Source organism: Eubalaena glacialis, chromosome 2 (genome assembly GCF_028564815.1).
Source record: "Eubalaena glacialis isolate mEubGla1 chromosome 2, mEubGla1.1.hap2.+ XY, whole genome shotgun sequence".
In the NCBI taxonomy this organism is placed as follows: domain Eukaryota; kingdom Metazoa; phylum Chordata; class Mammalia; order Artiodactyla; family Balaenidae; genus Eubalaena; species Eubalaena glacialis.
The window spans coordinates 78,907,878-78,928,120 of record NC_083717.1 but is presented as its reverse complement, the minus strand read 5'-3'; the positions used below and the strand labels follow the sequence as shown (position 1 = coordinate 78,928,120).

The 20,243-nt window shown below is 33.4% G+C and overlaps 1 protein-coding gene across 5 annotated transcripts in view; it reads right to left on the bottom strand.

Moving 5' to 3' along the window:
- The window catches only part of ZNF280D (zinc finger protein 280D), a 121,117-nt gene that overhangs the window by 19,221 nt on the left and 81,653 nt on the right, over positions 1 to 20,243 (bottom strand). For all 5 annotated transcript variants that reach the window (XM_061182081.1, XM_061182078.1, XM_061182080.1 and 2 more), the window contains 3 exons: positions 18,494 to 18,612; positions 18,307 to 18,343; positions 2,688 to 2,733 (listed from right to left, as the gene is read on the bottom strand). In XM_061182081.1, the coding sequence (XP_061038064.1) occupies positions 2,688 to 2,733; positions 18,307 to 18,343; positions 18,494 to 18,612 (202 nt within the window). The remainder of the gene's footprint in view (positions 1 to 2,687; positions 2,734 to 18,306; positions 18,344 to 18,493; positions 18,613 to 20,243) is intronic.

Below are 20,243 nucleotides of genomic sequence, written 5' to 3'. Positions count from 1 at the left end.
GGGCAATCAAAGGAAAGTAAGAGTTTGATGATTTATTCTAGTATGAATGCATCGGGAAAGAATCAGTGGATGATGTTATGAAATGATGAATTCGGAAGTTTTCTTCATGTCCATGCTTTTATGTATTTGGAAAGAAGAGAGGCAAACCCTGTTGTCCCCAGGGTACGTGGGCCAACTGGGTGATGGAAGAAAACATATCTACTCTCAAGACCCAGAGACACAGAGCCAGCTTGAGAGCCTGAGAACAACAGAGAACATCACAGCAATCCCCACCACCCGCCACTGGGCTAGCAAACATCAAATAACAAGCAACAGCAGTACTGCTGGAAGAAAGTAAGAGTGTAGAGAGAGAGAGACAACCTCTGTGGCTCAGTCTCACACAGAAAGGCTAAAACTGAGTGTGGAGCAATGATACCGAGAAAAAAACCTCCAGTAATATAACTTCCACCCTAAGCGCAAGGAAATACTACAGGAATTGAACTTGGCAGTATATGGAGGGTAACCACAGTGACTAAAAAAAAACAAAACCCAAGTCAACTCACTACTAGGTAGACCAAATCCCACACTAATGGCCTAACATGAGAAAAATCATGCCCATTTTCAGATATAAATACTATTTATCTCAGTCCTACACATAATGTCTTGCTTTCAACCAAACATACACAGAAAAAGCAAAGGAAAAAAAACAAAAGTACACTGTCAGAAGATAAAACAATTAGCAGAACCAGACTTAGATACAACCCAGCTGTTGGAACTATCAGACAGAAAATTTTAAATTACTATGATTAATATGTTAAATGCTTTGGTAGAAAAAGGAGGACAACATGCATGATCAGATGGGAATTTTATCAAAGGATCAGAAACTGTAAGAATCAATGCAAATGCTAGGAAAAAAACCCCAAACAAACCACAATGACAGAAATGAAAAATGTTTTTGATGGGTTCAACAGTAGACCTTACACGGCTGAAAAATGAATCTGTAAATAGGTCAATAGATAAAAATTACCCAAACTGAAACACTAAGAAAAAAAAGCGTGGCGGGAGGCGGGGAGGAGGGGATGGGGAGACTAGAACAGGGCATCTAAGAACAGGGATTAATATCAAATGGTATAACATATGTGAAATTGAAACCCCAGAAGTAGAAGATACAGGACAAGTCAGAGAATACCGATCAGGATGAATGCCAAAAATAAATACATAAATACATAAACATATAAATAAACAACTGAGCAAACCAGACTTAGACACATCATGTTCAAACTGATAAGAACTAAAGATAAAGACAAAATCTTGAGGGCAGCCAAAGAAATTCACACATTATATACATATATAGAAACAAAGATAAAAATTACAGTAAGACATCACATCAGAAAATATGCATGCCAAGAGACAATAAAATGACTTCTTTAAACTGCTGAAAGAAAAGTTAACCCAGAATTCTATACTCACCAAAAAATTACTTTCAAAAATGAAAAATAAAGATTTTTTTGAAGGAAAAAAGCATGGAAGAAGTAATCACCAGTAGATCTGCAGTATGAGATATTTCAAAGGAAGTTGTTTAGGCAAAAGGAATGTGATATTAGAAAGAAACCAAGAGCTACATAAAGAAATGAACACTAGAAATGGAAAAAATGAAGGTGAATATAAAATTTTTTAAGTATTTAATTGCTCTAAAAGATGATTTAAAGTAAAAATGGTAACACTGTATTCTGTCTTTATAACCTAGTTAAAAAGTAAAATATATGACAACATTAGAAACAAAAAGAACACACAAAGTATCGATATTGGAAATAAAAGAGAGGATTATCACTGCAGACCCCACAGGCATTAAAAGATTAAGGGAATACAACAAACAACTGTATACATATAAATTCAACATTATAGATAAAATGTACCGATTCGTCAAAAACCACAAACACCAAAACTCACTCAAGAATAAACAGATAACCAAGAAATCCTATATCTAGTAAAGACATTTATTTGTAGTTAAAAACATTTCAAACAAATGAAAACTTTCCGTGGGATAAAAGAAAGCCACTTGGGAGAAGGCTGATACTGTCTAGGTTTCACTTATTCACTCTACAAAATAGAAATGCTGAACCTGCCTCACTTCATTATACTCAGAAAGAGACAAGTAACATTAAGCAATATTTCAAAAACTGACACCAAGAAAACACGTACATAAGCAAAATTATTTCTACACTCATACATTAGACTGCCCAGTAAGTAACATTTATATGATAACCCTGAGTGTTATATTCAGAGTGCCTGTTTAAGATAGCTAAAATGTATTTAATATATATTCAAAATATTTCTATTTTAAAAATTATTTAAATCTTTTTGAGAGTCTAAAAAGATTAATTTTCCAATGTGTCAAACGTTTGATATTTTAATAATTTCAGAATTTTTAAGTCATAAATTTATCTCCATTACTTATTAGTTGAACTAAATAACAGGCAAGTGAAATATAATAATGTCTTTGTCAAAATAAAACACTTTACAATTTTACAGAGGGTTAAATATTTTTATATATAATGAAAACAAAAATCTCAAGTTTTTTCTTTCTGAAAACATACCAGTAATTGTTAGTGACGTACACACATTGAATTGAAGTGTTTTAAAAATCACACCCACAATACTTTCAAATGTATAAATCTTTAAGAGGTATCAAATATAACATAATTTACCTCAGACACAGGTTCTTGTTCCTTAGTGGGAGCTTCATTTTTTAATCTTGAAAACAAAATAAGTATTGAGTATTTAATTTTATGTTTACAATAAAAAATATGAAACAGTTGTTTTTTACATGCTTAAAATAATTTAAATGTAAATCTAAATTAATGCACATTTATACTATAATAGTAAATGATCTCTGTAAATATTTTAAGGGAAAAATAAAATGCATGAGAATAAACAGTAGATTCAATATATGCTCTAAATAAATGAATACAGACATGTATTTCCTCTTCTCTAAAAACAGGAGCACTTAACAAATGTTCTCTATGTTAAGTACAATTTTTAAAAAAGATGTAACACATTAGCATAACTGTTTCAAAAAAAGAATTACCCTTTAAAAAATGAAAGCAGGTTATATGCTTAATATATATAATATGCACCAGTATTTACTACTATAGGACTCAAAAAGTGTGAGAAAATAAATATTTTATCTATTGTAAAGTTCAAATGGTAATGTCATTTCAATATATATTACAATTAACCTACTTTAGAGGTGGTAAAATTACAGAAATTTAGAATTTTGAAGAATGTATTCTCTTAAAAACCTTCATAAGCATAGCTCAAATATTAACTATAAATTTTTAAACTTTGATTTCTAAAAAATACGAATTATAACTTATGACAACAGTAACAAAGGCATATGTCAACTATAAAATCTTTTAAAATATAGGGTTGGCCAAAAGGTTCATTCGTTTTTTTTCCTTAAGATGGCTCTCTTAGCACTTAGTTGTCTTTAACTTCATTCGAAACAATTTTGTTAGATTGTATGTGACAGCTATCGTATCACTGTGCATATAAAATAGGACTTATCAAAATTGGTGAATTTTTGTGCAGCCATTTTAATATTGAAGATGGAAGAAAAAAAGCAACATTTTCAGCTTATTATGCTTTATTATTTCAAGAAAGGTAAAAACACAACTGAAACGCAAAAAAGAGATTTGTGCAGTGTATGGAGAAGGTGCTGTGACTGATTAAACACGTCAAAGTGGTTTGCCAAGTTTCATGCTGAAGATTTCTCGCTGGATGATGCTCCACGGTTGGGTAGACCAGTTGAAGTTGATAGCGATCAAATCAAGACATTAATTGAGAACAATCAACGTTTTACCACGTGGGAGATAGCCGACATACTCAAAATACCAAATCAAGCGCTGAAAATCATTTGTACCAGCTTGGTCACGTTCATCACTTTGATGTTTGCGTTCCACGTAAGTTAAGCCAAAAAAACCTTCTTGACCGTATTTCCGCGTGCGGTTCGCTACTTAAATGTAAGGAAAACCGTCCGTTTTTAAAACAAATTGTGATGGGCAATGAAAAGTGGATACTGTACAATAACGTGGAACAGAAGAGATCGTGGGGCAAGCGAAATAAACCACCACCAACCACACTAAAGGCCGGTCTTCATCCAAGGAAGGTGACGTTGTATATATGGTGGGATTGGAAGGGAGTCCTCTGTCATGAGCTCCTTCCGGAAAAACAAACGATTAATTTCAACAAGTACTGCTCCCAGTTAGACCAACTGAAAGCAGCACTCGACGAAAAGCATCCAGAATTAGTCAACAGAAAACGCATAATCTTCCATCACGATAACTCAAGACCGCATGTTTCTTTGATGACCAGGCAAAAACTGTTACAGCTTGGCTGGGAAGTTCTGATTCATCCACCGTATTCACCAGACATTGCACCTTCGGATTTCCATTTATTTAGGTCTTTAACAAAATTCTCTTAATCGAAAAAATTTCCATTCCCTGGAAGACTGTAAAAGGCACCTGGAACGGTTCTTTGCTCAAAAAGAAAGTTTTGGGAAGATGGAATTATGAAGTTGCCTGAAAAATGGCAGAAGGTAGTGGAACAAAAGGGTGAATACGTTGTTCAATAAAGTTCTTGGTGAAAATAGAAAATGTGTCTTTTATTTTTGCTTTAATACTGAAGGCACTTTTTGGCCAACCCAATATGTCAATTTAACATAAAAACTACCTGTACCAAAGGACCTTTCTTTTAAACTGCTGACGACTAAATATTATTTGGTGATATTATACATTAAACAATTTTAATCTGCATAAATAGAGTGACTACATGATCAGAAATGCCATTAATAGTTAAGTGATTCATAACTTAATGAAGGCTTAATATCTATACTAAAGGATTAATATATTTAACATAAGCAACAGCTATACTAACTTAAATTTCATGGACAAAAATGAAGACATCTAGTAGGATAGAAATGTCAACCCTAGTCATCTAGTAGGATAGAAATGTCAATGTCAATGGCAATGGCAAACACCCCTCTTCATCCATTCTCTGAGGGCATATTTAAAAAATTAGGTCTATAAATGTTATCTTCCTAGATATTAATAATAACTGTGTAAAATTACTTATGTACATTTTAGTTATTACATGAAATTGTAAACAATTTAAAATAGAACATGTCCTTTTTTGTATAAGTACTATATTGGTAGTGTTTACAATAACTTTCAACTAACTTTGCTAAATAAATCTAAATTAATAAAACTTGCACAAAAAATTGACAAAATGCACAAATTATCATTTTTGGGGTTAAAGATTTTGTAATTCTCTCAGGTATTTAATTGTGAACAATATTCATAAAGATGAAATAATATCAAGTGTACAGTACAACTTCACTGCTTTAATAATTTATATGGGAAAATAATTGTTTTAAGAATAACGTGTATAAAGTAAGAAAACATGAAAAATTTCTGTTTCTCGTTGGAAGAAACAAAAAGTAGATATTAATTGATTTTTATTTCTAAGCATTTAATAATTTTAAACTCAGTCTGAAAAACTGTAAAACATATCGGTTACAAACTAGTTTAAAAATATTTTATAAAAGAATTTTCCTTTTCCGCTTACTGTTGACAATGTTATCAAAGGTCGACCTTAAATTCTTACAAAAGAAACATTACCATGCTAATCATTTTCACATATAGCTATTCTAATAAATTGATTTTATGCAGCAATTAAAATGAAAGCTATTAAGCATGTGTTACTATTATTGCTGGCATTTCAATTGGGGAAACTGAATTTTCTTGATATCTCTGCAAGGGAGGTTGGTGACAGGTTTTTATTACCCTTCATTTTACTGACTAAGAAACTCGTAGATAAGAACAAAATAAATTATTGAAGTAACTACCAATAAGAGGCTTATGTGCCCTATTTTGTTGTGTGGCTTTAACCATACTGGTATTCTGTTTAAGGGACAGAATTGTAATAACCAGTGAAAATATTTAGAAAAATAAATCTAAAAAAAATTAGAAAAGCACCCTACATAAAATTTCATTGAGTTATAAATTCATCATTAAAATGTACACTGTTTTTGCAACTACAAAAGCATACTTTGACATTAACAAATTTTAATACAACTACTAATATATCATTAACACTTGTGAAAAGAAAAAAATGTTCTTACCTTTAATCTTATTCGTTAAAGATGCCTGCTGAAATAGTCATCATTTGAGATACTCAATTGCTTGGTAGAAGACAGTGAAATTTGCTAAGCTCAAAGTTCTGAGCTAATGACCTGCCATTAGATAATTAGACTTTTCACCTGTGAATTCTTGCAATATTTTTTAATAGAAAAATTTTGTATACCATTTAAAACAAACACTATTTAAGATTTCAATGTAAGGAGAACAGAAGGATTGACGGTTATGGATTTCAACAACAACCATTAGAGATCAAGATTGCAAATAATTAATTTTTCTTCTGTATGTAAACCTGCTTTCCCTCTAAAGTTCAAAATAAAATAAATGTGCCTACTTGCATTTTTCTGCAGATCACATGACCAATCCAAAGCTACATGTAAAATGAGCACTTTGGTTAAACTACATCATTGCATTCTTTTGAGATTTCATTCATACTATAAATAAATGGGGTAGAGGGAAAATGCTCATATTCATTTCAATCAGACCACATTCTTTCCTTCTAATAACATTTAAAAGCCAAAAATTTCAATGCTGATTTTCAAAATGTAATCTTTGCAAATACTTATAAGCAAACTAAAAAGCTGAAAAAAGGTTTACAACAAGCCAGTAGTAAGGTCAACCAGTTCTCAAGACCTTCCAGTTACCCATTCCAGATTAAATTTAGGATAGTAATCATTATACTAATAAATAAGAGTAAAACATCTAGTGCACCATTTCTGACCGTTTGTTCTGAGAGGTGTTAACAGATGTGTGGAAAGGATGATTGATCTAAACATTTACCAGGTTGCACGTACATTAGGTACTGTGCTAAAAGTTCCAGTCCAAAGACACAGTCCCTCCTGTGAAGGAGTTACTGTCAAGGAAATGTATTGAAGCAAATGTTTACAGAATTGTGAAGTGCTAAAAAAGAGACATGTATATTGTGGCTATACAAAGGACTGAGCCACTATGAGGGGGAAAGGCGCAAGGAGGCAGTGAAGATACTACAGTGAACAAGGTTTTGCAGCAAGAGCAGGAGTTAGCAAAGCAGGGCAAGGAGAGTCAAGGTGGAGGAAAAGCAAAGAAATATAAAACACAGCAATGATATGATACTGAGTGGTCTCATATGACTAGCAGGTAGGGAACAAGGGAGAGTAGTCAAAGATGCAACTGAAGAGATAGCAAGGGCTACTTTAGGAAAGATCTTGATTGTTACACTAAAGCGTTTGTGCTAAGAACTTTGTTCTAAGGTTAATAAGAAAGTATGATAAGATTTGTGCATCAGAAAGAAAAAGGGCAGTATCAGAAGAGGATAAGCTCCAGACAAGGAGTCCAGATAAGAGACAGTTAACGACTGATAAAAGAACAACAAAGTGTTTTTTTTTCTTTTATCAGAATTATGGGTCCTAGTTTTTGACTCAGAAAAAAAAAATGGTTAGACACATAAAGAGTCAATGGACAGGCCACAGAAATTGGGAAGTCATATGGCATCTCAACTACAAAGAGTTCAAAGTTACTTGCAGTCCTAATGCTTGCTTATGCAGCTGTGATCCCTGGGCAGTACAGGAAGTTTCTGCTCAAAAATAGCAGGAAAAACTTTCGATCACTATTTTTCTTACTTTTAAGTCCCAGAAATTTCTATGTCATTGTATTCACATAATTTTTCTATCATGAAATATTGATTTAACATATTAATAATAAATTTTTGTTATTTAAAAAAAAAAGAGACTGTCCCAGGTAAAACAGTAGGAGTGTCAAAGAAGAGGAAGGCTTTAGGAGGGTGATAGAGTAAAACCAACAGAATATAGGTACCAATTGGATAAAGGTAAATGAGGAGAGCAAACATGACCCCCTACATGTCTGCCATTCATATAAATATATTTACCGCTCAGACTTACTTAGTCTTATACAGTTCATCCTTTGGCACAATTCCAACAATCACTTCTAAACCAATAACCCGCAAATCATCAACCAGAACATGACCCCTACATTTTACTACTTATTTTTCAATCAATTCAAAAATATCATAGTATATTAGAATTAGACTTGAGTCCTAAGAGAGTATATTATCCAATTTCCCCTATCTTGTAAATGAGAAAAATCTACAGCCTAAAAATGCTAAAGTAATAAATCCATTAAGCAACAGAACCGGTTCTACTTCAAATTTCCACTGCATTTCTTCACAGCCAAATCCCCTGTTATAAATCAGGCTCCCTTAAATTCATGCCAGGAAAGTGAAAAACTTAACTGATCTCTCTGCCTCTTGATGTTTTCCACTCTAAAACATGCTGAGCTATCATTGCCAAATTAATCTTACTAATAGACCGATTTATGTCAGTTTTGCTGAAATGTTCTACTGCTCATATATCATAGAAATACTACTCTAAGATTGGGAGGCTAGATTCTGGTCCCAATGCTACAACTGTATCAGTTGTTGCCTGCTCTCCTGGGGAAACAAGGGGTCTTCACATTGAAGCTCAGGCCCATCCAGCTACTCATACTTTATATAGTAAAAGTAGGAAAGTACATTTGGAACCACAAGCACAACCAGGGAAGCAATAGACTATAGTACTTCTTAGTTTAGCCTCTGAAAACAGACTACCATAATTTAAATTGAGGCTCTTAACAGCTATGTGACCTTGGGCAAATGACTTATCTGTACCTCAGCTGTCTCACCCACAAAATTGGGACAAGAACAGTGCATATTGCATTAGTTTGTGAGAATTAAATGAGTGGATAAATGTAAAACATTTAGTATATGTACTCAATAATTGTTAGCTCTTATTACTGCCATGGGTAGAATCAGGAATCTAATCTTACTGTCTAGAATTTACTTAAGTGTGCCACACAGGCTCTTAAAGCTTTTTACCTAAATATCTTTAATGTTTTGAGATTTTTCTGCCATACCTCCCCCATCCTCAAACAAAATACATTAGGTATTAGTTTTTGATTGCTGAGCAATTTACCCTAGTATGAAATAATCTACCCACTTCTGAAGATGTGGGTATAATTTGGTCATCAAGGAAGGTAGAGTAAAAAATCATTCTAAATGGACAGAGGAAAGAACTAGGTAAAGACAAAGACAAAGAATCAAGAGAAACAAAATATTTATGTGTAAAATATGAAGCAAAAAATAAGACCATCAGTAGAGGCAGAAGATTCTAATGCCAGACTCGGGCTATAATTTTGGTATTTTTTAATTTTGTTGGCAATATTGAATTAAGCCCTGAATACTTAATTTATAATGTATTCGCAAACTACCCTCAGAATCGGGAGACTGAAAAAATGGTAGTAACCTCAGAAACACTGGTAGAAGTTGGTAGCATTTGCCCTAAATGAAGGACTATACCAAAGTTTCATTTATCTTTCCCTTTCAATGGGTTTCCCATTACTTCCTGCTTACCAGCTATCAAAGGCAGAAGTTCAAAATGCCAGAAACTACTGTATTTTGATGCACAGTTCCTACTTGCTAACTTGCAATTACATACCAGGGGCAAATGTATTGCATCCACTTTGAAAAGGAAAAACTATCTTAGTTACTAAAGATTTGGTTTGAGACAGTAATGTCCGTGGTAGGATAAGAGAATCTAAGGACATGATCCCCCATTACCTCCAATCCTAGTTACATTTCAAAAGGTTAGAGAAAGAAACAAACCCAAAATAAATTCTGTGTATCTCATAGAGGAGATCAGTTTTTTTTTTTTTCTGCTAAACCAAATATATGAAATGAAGACACTCTGACCATTTTGAACATTTAAGACTCTAATAACTTGGATTATGACCAGAGTCAGTAATTCCTCCAAATATGTTCAGAACTTCACAGGAAAATAATGGAGTGATTCTTTACATATTCTTCAATGGAAAGAGAGTTAGTAGAAGTAAACATTTTTAACAGAAATATTATTTTCAAATACAAAACATTTTTAAAAGGTTGCCATTCTGCTCTTAAAAGAGCTTACTTTCTGCTTGCATTTATGAAAGCTAATTAATGACTTATTGGTTTAGTTTAGAGTGGTATAATAAAGTGGTATTTCTCTTTGGACCAAGTCCAGATTCTCTTCTGGTGTAGCATTTCACAAAAATCACATAATCTAATATATACATGGTATTAGGGGTTTAAATAATTATGAAATCAGTTTACTGTGTGGCCCTGTGAAGATGTAGATTCAGTGTCTCCATTTCCGACTGCCTATTCTGTAATTACCCTGGTGGCATGAACTATGTCTCATTCATGTTCCCACTTCCAGCACTTGACAAAGAGTCTTGCATACAGAAGGCAGGGAATCAGTGTTTGTTGTCAATGAATATGTGGAAGGGTTATCTATATTATACTATGAAAGAGCCATGTAGTTAGCACTGGTGCTAAGCATAAAGTTCAGTAGCCAGAAATACAAGAGAGGAATTCACAGCTTCAAGGAGAGTCAGTTTTACATTTTCATTTTTTTCGTAGTACTCTTTAAATCAGGGGAATTTAATAAAATATAAAAGACATTTTTATCTATAAAACACAGTTTCCATCACTTTTAAGTCTTCAAAACAATCATGTAAAGATTATTTACAGATGAATAAACTGAAGTAACTTGAACATAAAGTGAGAGAGCTGGGTTTGGAACTCTGATATTTTGACTCCAGTCAGTGCCCTTACATTATACTTTGCTTAGAACAAAATTGGAAGTCATTGAGAGAACTAAATCAACTTTTAAAATCACTTCAAACTGTGGCATTTAGGACATTTGATTCAGTCAATAAATAGACATCTTTCAATAAGTAGCCAAGTTTTCCAAGCTTGAGTTATGGATTTACTATGGATTCTTATGCTCTGAAGATTGCTAGAGGGAAATACCTATTCTCAACTTTTTGTCAAGAAAACAAACCTTGCAAAATTTAAAACTTTACTTCCATTCTATGTAATAATTAATCTATCCAGGTAGATATACAGAAGAAAATGGAGAAAGGGGAAAATAAGGGAGAAACAGATAGAAAAGAGCAATTCCATGATTGAGTTACAATCTTTCTAATATCTGAGAAAAGCAGATCTAAAAAAAAATCATTTCAAAGGTCTACAAAAGAAAGAGCCACTTTACTAGCACAATTACACATTTTTCGTAAGTTTAGTAGTATTAGATAAGTAGCCAAGACGACTGGAAATGAATGCCTGGCAATAATTAATAAAAGGTTTTCTTTAAGAAAGAAATTCTGTAAGCTAAAAAAATAAAAGTTTTCCTCCTAAGCAGAGAGGATTATGTACCAGTTTTCAACAAGGGTGTTTGTTGTTTCAGTCTTTAGATAGGAAAAGTCAGAACTACAATCAAATTCTGACATCTGAGAATTATATGAGGTGCAATTGAACACTGTAATAAAATGCCATCCAACCAGCAGTTTGGAGGAAGATACTCCAAGAACTATGAGCCAATATTACAAATAACCGCAGTACAGTTAGTACAGTCAGTGGATTGCCACTAAAACTCTCAACGATGAGAAGATTCCACTGATATGTAGTTCCCAGGGTCTCCTGTAAGTAGCAGCAATAATAACAGTACTAACAGCAATAACAGCTGGAGCAACAGCAGGAACAGCAGTAATTAGTAGTAGTAATATTAGCAGCAGCAGCAGCTAGAGCAACAACGGCACCAACAACATGCATTTATTGAATGATCATTTTTTGTCAGGCCAGTGCCAAATAATTTTAATTATTTAAATAATTTGAATTATTTAAATTAATAATTTAACGTCCACAGATTATCTCTATTTCTTACAGCCACCCTGCAAAAAAGTATTACATACCTTTCACTAATGAGGAAGATAAGGTGAAGTAATTTTCACAAGGCTACAGAGCTGGTTAGATATACAACCAGGATTTAAACCTAGGACTGCCTTATTTTAAAGCTGTACTCCTTTCCCAACACTACACTTCACAGAAGTAAGGATAAAGATACTTTTCAGTGTGGAGGATTAAAAACAGTAGATTCCTACATTTCAGTAAATGATACAGAAAAAGAGATTCACAGTAGCTTCTCCATGTTTGTAGAGGAAGGTAAGGTCTTCCAGGTGGGCAAATACCAAAGTGACTAGAGTGAGGCCGTAGAAGGATCTCAAAATCAGAGATGTGGGCTGAAAGATGAGATGAACCACAGTGTGGTCAGTATAAGGCACTATAATTTAGGGGAAAATACGATTTATACTATTTTTAAAGACAGAGATTACTAAAATGAACCTAGGATTCATAACTATTCCCTAAAACTACAAGTTTATTGAGCTTCAGACACCAAAAATCTAATTTTATGACTAATACGTGCTTCAAACAATTAGCTCTTAAGAAAGATTTACTGGGTTAGGAAAAGAAAGTTAACATCAATGATTTGTGAAAATGGTATGAGATGGTCAGAATGAAAAGCAGGCTGAAGATTAGGATAATTCTATCTGAACAAAATGCAGGCAGAAGTAAAATTATGAAAAGTAGTAAGAGTAACAATGATAACTTTACAGTTACATAGTGCTTCCTATGTGACAATCACTTTCTAAGTACTATATACATATACTAACTCATTTAATTCCCTCTACACTTTATGAACAGGTACTGTTGTTTACATGCATTTTACAAATGAGGAATGAGGCAGAAGTCTGTAACCTACCCAAAGTCACACATGTTCTAGTAACCAGCAGGGTAGGAACTCCAAACTAGGCAATCAACTGCAGAGCCTACGCTCTTTAACCACTACACCACACTGTACCTTTAAGGGTCTGAGAGGGTTTAAAATGAAGCTGGCTATCAAATCACCCAATCTTAGTATCAAAGAAGTTCTCCTGAAGCTGTTTAAGTAGGAAGTAAAACTTTACTATATAAGAAATTCCTTAACAGATAATAAAAGGCTGAAAATAGTCTCAAGAAAAGTAGGTAAGTGGGTAGATTGATAAGCTAAGCATAAGGAGTTACAGAGACGCTAGAAACAGATAATGAGAGATTCTTAAGCTTCTTAGTGTGAAATCATGTAAAGTAACCATACTCTCCAATGAAAATATCCCTTGCTGCCATAATCAGAGGCAGAATAAACTAATAATTGGTCTGTCCCTGTTATGCATTTATTAGATTTTACAAACATAATAATGAGGATATCATTTTTCTGATATAATTTCTAAAAATATGAAAATGTACATTGCTAGCCTCTAGTTACAAACACTATCTTACAAATGATTCATAAACATAAATGAAATGTCTAGGAATCCATCTTAGGCAACACTACACAACTACTTTTTATTTCCCAGTTCATAAAATTTGAAGGATTACTCCAGATCAGTGTTCTACACACTATTCCATGGAGATTAAGAAGTGAATAAGTATTCAAAGAAAAAAATTCTAAGGTCAAATAAATATTCTCTTAGACATTCACAAGTCACATACAGCGTGAAAAAGCCCATATCAAAGAATCAATTTAACTTTAAATCAATCAATTTAACTTGCATTGCCTAAATTTATTTGACCATGGAAGCTTTTCCCCCCAACTTATAAATTATGGACATTAGTTGTACAGTACAGAACCTGGGAAAAAATAACCCAGTTACCTTCTTTAATAGAAGTATAAGAGAACTACTTTTACAAGAGCCTATGAAAGAGTTAAATGTGCTGAGGAATAATGTGAACATTTAATTTTCTCAAGGTCAAAGAGTCCCTGTTTCTGCTACTGGGAATAGGATACGTGGCATTCTAAATTTATCTTGTCATAAAAACAAATTATGACAATGTAAGTATAACCAATATTGAATAATAGAATCTCAGAAGTCTAGAACAAGTCAGCACTCACATTTTACAAATAGGGTAACTGAGGCTCCAAGAACACTGCCACTCCCCTGGTTTTCTTTCTATATCATCGGCCACTCCTTCTCAGTTTCCTTTGCCAATTCCTTCTCATCTCCCTGACCTTTTATTGTCAGATTCGCCAGAGCTCAGCCTGTGGACCCTGCCCTTTCTCTCTCTCTACTGTATCCCTTGGTGATCTCATATAGTCCCATGATTTTTTTTAATGAATTTTAAATTTTGGTATAATTGTATATTCACATGCAGTTATAAGAAATAACACAGAGAGATTCCATATTCCCTTTGTCCAGTTTCCCCAATGATAACATCTTATAATACAAAATAACAGTAAAAAATTATAGCACAAAAGCATAAGCAGGATGTTGACAGTGATACATATACCAACCTTACTCAGTTTTCCCCAGTTTTACTTGTATTTATTTCCAGGACATTAAATGATATTTACAGCTTAGAACACCCCCCTAAATTCATACAGGTGAATGCTTATGACATGTCAACTTGCATATCTAATAGATATCACAAACTAAAATATGTCCCAAATCACAGTCATCATCTTCCCTCTCAAATCTATTACTTCTAGTCTTCCCTATCTCAGTTAATATCAATGCCATCTTTGTGGTTGCTCACACTAATAACTGGAATCATCCTCAAAACTTTCTTTCTTCTACACTTCACATATAAACCATCAACGAATTCAAAACATGTCCCAAATCAAAACTCTTATCACCTAAACTGCTAGCAGCCTAGCCTAAATCTCCACCATCTCATACCTGGATTATTACAATAACCTCCTAATTAATCTCCCTGATTTTGTCCTTGGTCTTCTACAGTTTATTCCGAAGACAACAGCTATGGTAATACAGACACTCTTCTGTATTTAAAGGTTTTCATTGATTGTGGTTTTTATTGAGGTATAAAACACTCCTCTATTCAAAATGCTCTAATAGCTACTTATCTCATAGTAAAAGGCGAATTCCTTACAATGGTCCATAACGTCCTATACACATGGCCCACATTACCTTGCAGGCCCCAACTCCTACTATTCTCCCTCTTAATCACTTATTTGCAGCCAGACCAGTCTCCATGCAGTTCTTCTTTCAGGTCTTTACTCAAATGTCATCTCTCTGTGAGACCTTCCCTGACTACCAAATTTTAAATGGCAGCCTCCAAACTCCCACTCAGTACTTCTTATCCCCCTTCCCTATGTTATTTTTCTCCATAGTACTGACCACTATCTAACATACTATGTATTTTATTTACTTTATATTGTCTGTCTTTCACCACTAAAATGTTCATTCTGTGAGGGCAGAGATTTCAGTCCATTTTTCTAGCACTTAGAAGGGTGCCAGGCACAAAGCAGATGTTCAAGAAATATTTGCTGAATAAACAAATGAGGTCCAAAGAGGTGAGGTGTTATGCCAAAATATCATAAAAATAGGGCAAGAATCCAAGTCTCTGTAGTTTAGCAGTCATTTTTTCTCAAAATAGAGATGGACTTAAACTGAACCAATCTCATTTTTTATTCAGTGGTAACCAAAAGCACACATGCATGAAATGGCAATTTCTGATCAGGTGAATAAACTATTTAGAATAACCTGATGGCAAGGAGGGATTAGACTCAAGCTAAAACTCATTAGCACAAAATTAAAATATGACCAACTGCCTATAATCAACAAGTTTTGTACTAACTGCCTTAGGTGTTTTATTTAAATTATTTTTTTAAAAAGGAAGTTATAGGTGATAGAACTTCAGGAGTTTAAACTTTAAGAAAATGAACTTGATAATACTATAAAACAGAGTCCTATGGAAGAACACAAAGCAGTACTCCTACATTGCTATATCAAGAATACAATTTCTCATATTTTTTAACTATAGCCAAGGTAGAGCAAATATCTATAAGTGAAAAAGGAACTTATGTTAAAAATGTAAAGAAGTTGTTTCTGGGCAAAATTTTTAAATTTTTTAAAAAACTGGGTAGAAAGAGGGTGAATGACAAAACTTCCTAGAGACAGATAAGGAAATAAAGACTAGCATAACACCAAATCCACCTACTGAGAGACAAGCCACTTCCAGAGCTTTTGAAAAATTATTCATTTACCGTAGAAATTAGTTAGGAAATTTAAAACTAATGGGTTCAAATTTTTTGATTATTAATTGCAAGAAGCATACTACATAATAAGTAGTCATCTATATTGGCTTTAAATCTGTTTCAAAGTAAAACTGAGCAAGTTCTGACTTCAGAGCAAAAAAACATGACTGAGTCATACTTCCAGAGCCTGCCTAACCCTTATGGCAACTAAGATCACAAAAGGTATTTTGCATGTCATTAAAATTCAATAAATTGGTAGAGTATGAACAGTGACCTTTCAATTGTGCCAGAGGAAAAAGAGCAAGATGCACTAAGTAGATACAGCTCTCAGTGTGCAGGCCAAATAATAAGGCTTCCATGAAACAATAAAGGCAATGCTCCTATTTATATGATTAAATCTACAGCTTTCATATGAAATTCTTTATTAGTAAATAATTCCTGAGGCACTTAAACAACAGAATTTTTATTAAAACAAAGTAGTAGCATCAAAACTGTTTATTAGAGCTATAGTCAATGTAACTAAAATAAACAAATGTCAACTTTTAAAAAAATATATATGTGGAAATATGTTTTATATATGATAGAAACAAGTGCATTATTGGCCCCTATATTTTTTAATGTTACCACTACCCAAAGGAACTATTAATAGCTAAGTAGGTATTATGTATTAGATGTACAAATATGTAATTTTAAAACTTGTTTTACTGTATAAAAAAATAAAACTAAATTTTTAAAAAAACTTGTTTTAAGGTCTGCAAGAATAGGTTTTGTCAATTCTTTACACCTTAGAACTCACAATTATTAAGATAATATTAATAATAATAATCCTGAAATAAGAATGGATATAATAATGTCTAATTGTCTGAACAACAGCCAAATTAAAAAACTATAAATAAGCAGCTATAGGAAATCTGTAGAGAATTCTAAGGAATATCTTGGAGTTCTTAACAAAACAAAGCAAACACTAAACAACAGTTTTAAAGAAAATAATATAAAAATAGACATCATAAAATAGACATCAATACATTTGGAGAACATAAAACCAAGCTATCAAAATTAAACTAAATTTTTAAAAAATAAAAAATCTGATAATTGATGTTGTTAAAAAACTATGAAGTTACTCCTGGGTAATACATTTTAAATAACAGTAAAAATAAGTGAAATTTTGGAACATAATTGTAGAGACCTGTTGTTCCAAGGACATGAAAAATAACCATTTCCTAATAACTGGAGATTTTGTATTCCTTGGATGCATTCATGCTAGAGGAAGATTAAAGGGCAGCAGCCAAAATGACTAAACTTCAACTGGGACGCTGTAGCACAGATTTGATTTTCTTGGCCAGAAGTGACCCACAAGCTTAAGATCAAGAGCCAAAGCCCCCAGTGGGAAGCTGTGCTCTATTTGGTGGGCCTTGATACCATCTCTGACTATATCAACATCAGCCTCATGGAAGCCCAGCCATGAGGGAAGGGAGTCTCCCCAAGATCTGATTTCCTGAGACCACAACCTAGAGCAGGTCCCACAGTCAAATTAGTCACATTCCTTGGAAAGAGAGAACAGGCATCAGTTGTGTCCATCGAAGGGGGACACTGTCCAGGTGTACCCTGAACATTTTTTGAAATCTCTGGGCTGCTTCTCCATCTGAAAAATAAGAAAAATAGCACAATGACAGACAACGAATGAGGAAAAAGACAATCATCTGGCCTAAAAAACTTAAGACTTATAAGAAATTAAGAAAGCAGACAAAACAGACAAAAAGACAAACAGCCATATCATTTGGAACATATTATTCTGAAGTCAAGTACAGCAGAGAAAAACACAAATTATTTTAAGCAAAGTAAGAAATGACCATAGCAACAAAAGTTATTTTTGGAGAGAGCCAACTGGAGAAAAAAAAAACGTATGTTAAGATATGTCAACCTGACACAAAGATAAGGTGGAATAAGAATCTAGTCCCATTTGAAGCTGAAAAGAGCTGAATAATGAGAGCTAGTGTCATGAACTTGGCTGCTTAACTGCCTTTGTGTAAGAAAACATCTCAGAACTTTGAACTTAGGAAATTCCAACTTGTCTTGCACCAGGTCACGAGCTCCATAGAGCAGGAACCTATTTCAACAAGCAGCTTTAAAAAAAAACAAAAAAAAACAAAATACTTTAATATTTTTCATTTCTATTAATGATACATTTAAAAATGCAATAGTGCTAAAATCCATCAAAGTAAAATGCACTGAATAAAAATTAAACTTACTCAGAAAGATGTTCAGAAGTTGGGATACAAACAGAAACTGAAATTAGAAGAAAAGTATTATATTTAAAACAGCATATGAAATATGGTGAGTGAGAAAAACGATTTAGTAAAGAGCACATACTGTGGCTGACCAATAATACCGGAATAAATATCAAAAATCCAAAGTAGAACAATTTTATATACGTACCTTTCTCTATTACAACTTGACAAGCATGAGTTTCATGTTGACTTAAGTGTGTAGCCATATTATCTAAGCCAGAAACATCAGTTAGGAAATCACAATTAAGGCACACTAGAGTAATGCCCCTATAAAAAACAAAGCAAATAGTATAAAAGAAAACGTTTTTATCTTTTATGAAAATGCACACACCAGTTCAATGAATACTTTTCCGCAATTTGCTTTTTGTGTCATAACTGTCATTCCAATTTTTGTTATATAAACTTGATATAACTGAAATGATTCTCTATAAAATGTCATAGTCATATTCAAATTATACTACCATTTATTTACAGAAAGTATTTTTGCTTTATAAACTTTTCTCTCTCATACCAGTTACTGAAAGCTAACAGTCAAGAGACCTACAGTCCAGTCTTGGCTCCACTAACAACATGCGTCACTTTGACAAGTCACAGTCTATTTGTGTCCATGCCCATCTGCAAAGCAAGAGTTCAGTATATATAAATGTACAATATATACATTAGTCAATGTATATTTACTAAGGCTGTCTTTACACATACTGTACTACTAGTGTACTGTATTGTGAATACAATGATGACCAAAAAATACAGTCTGTGCTCTCATGGAACATTTATCTAGTGTTTATCTAGGTGAGGAAAAAATTAGAAATGTGAAGGCTTTAAAAATAGATCATGTCGTAGCTGCTATCGTTGTATACTATGTGTTAAAGATTTTCCCATATGTTATTTAGTTTATTCTCAGCACAAGCATCCAAGGTTGGTATTATTCTCATATAACACTGAATTAACTGAAGTAGCTAATTCACTATTGAAGTCCGAAGTCTGAGTTCCTCAGCATCCCAGTACTCTGAACTGGCCCACTTGCTTGGACCTAAACTACTTGTTCCCTTAACAAAACTTCACTGAGTACTGTAGTTCTTAAATATGTAATGATTATAAATTTTCAAAAAGGTTAGAAAGCAATTCCCATAGTCATCAATACATTTTTTTTTGAATTCACGAATAGTTTTTATGCTTATTGGATCAAACTGTGTAGCATTTGCTATCTGAAGTATTTAAACATAACTGGCGTATTATAGCATGTAAAATTGGTCTTAAGACTCTAATTTAAAATGTTTAAACTTTTAACTTTGAGTTTTATTTTAAAATATTAAGCCTGCAAAAATATGCGAATGTTTCAGAGAACTTAGAAAGCCACTATGTTTAATTTATTATGTTTATTAGAGTTAAGCACTTGGGAGCTTGTGGGTCAAGCATCTGAAGAGCTGTTTAAAAGAAAATCAAATATATTAAACATATAAATGATGTTATATTGTTTAAAGGTAATTGAAATGTAAATGAGACTTTAAAAAATTCTAGTCTGTTCAGCTTAAATGAACTTTATCAAACATTATTTAAAGGCCCGCTTGAAAGTGATTTTTTAAAATAAAACTATTTATTTATTTATTTATGGCTACGTCGGGTCTTCGTTGCTGCACGCGGGCTTTCTCTAGTTGTGGTGAGTGGGGGTTACTCTTCCTTGCAGCGCGTGGGCTTCTCATTGCGGTGGCTTCTCCTGTGTGGAGCACTGGCTCTAGGCGCGCGGGCTCAGTAGTTGTGGCGCACGGGCTTAGTTGCTCCGCAGCATGTGGGATCTTCCCGGACCAGGGCTCGAACCCGTGTCCCCTGCCTTGGCAGGCAGATTCTTAACCACTGCACCACCAGGGAAGTCCTGAAAGTGGTTATTAAATGTACTAGAT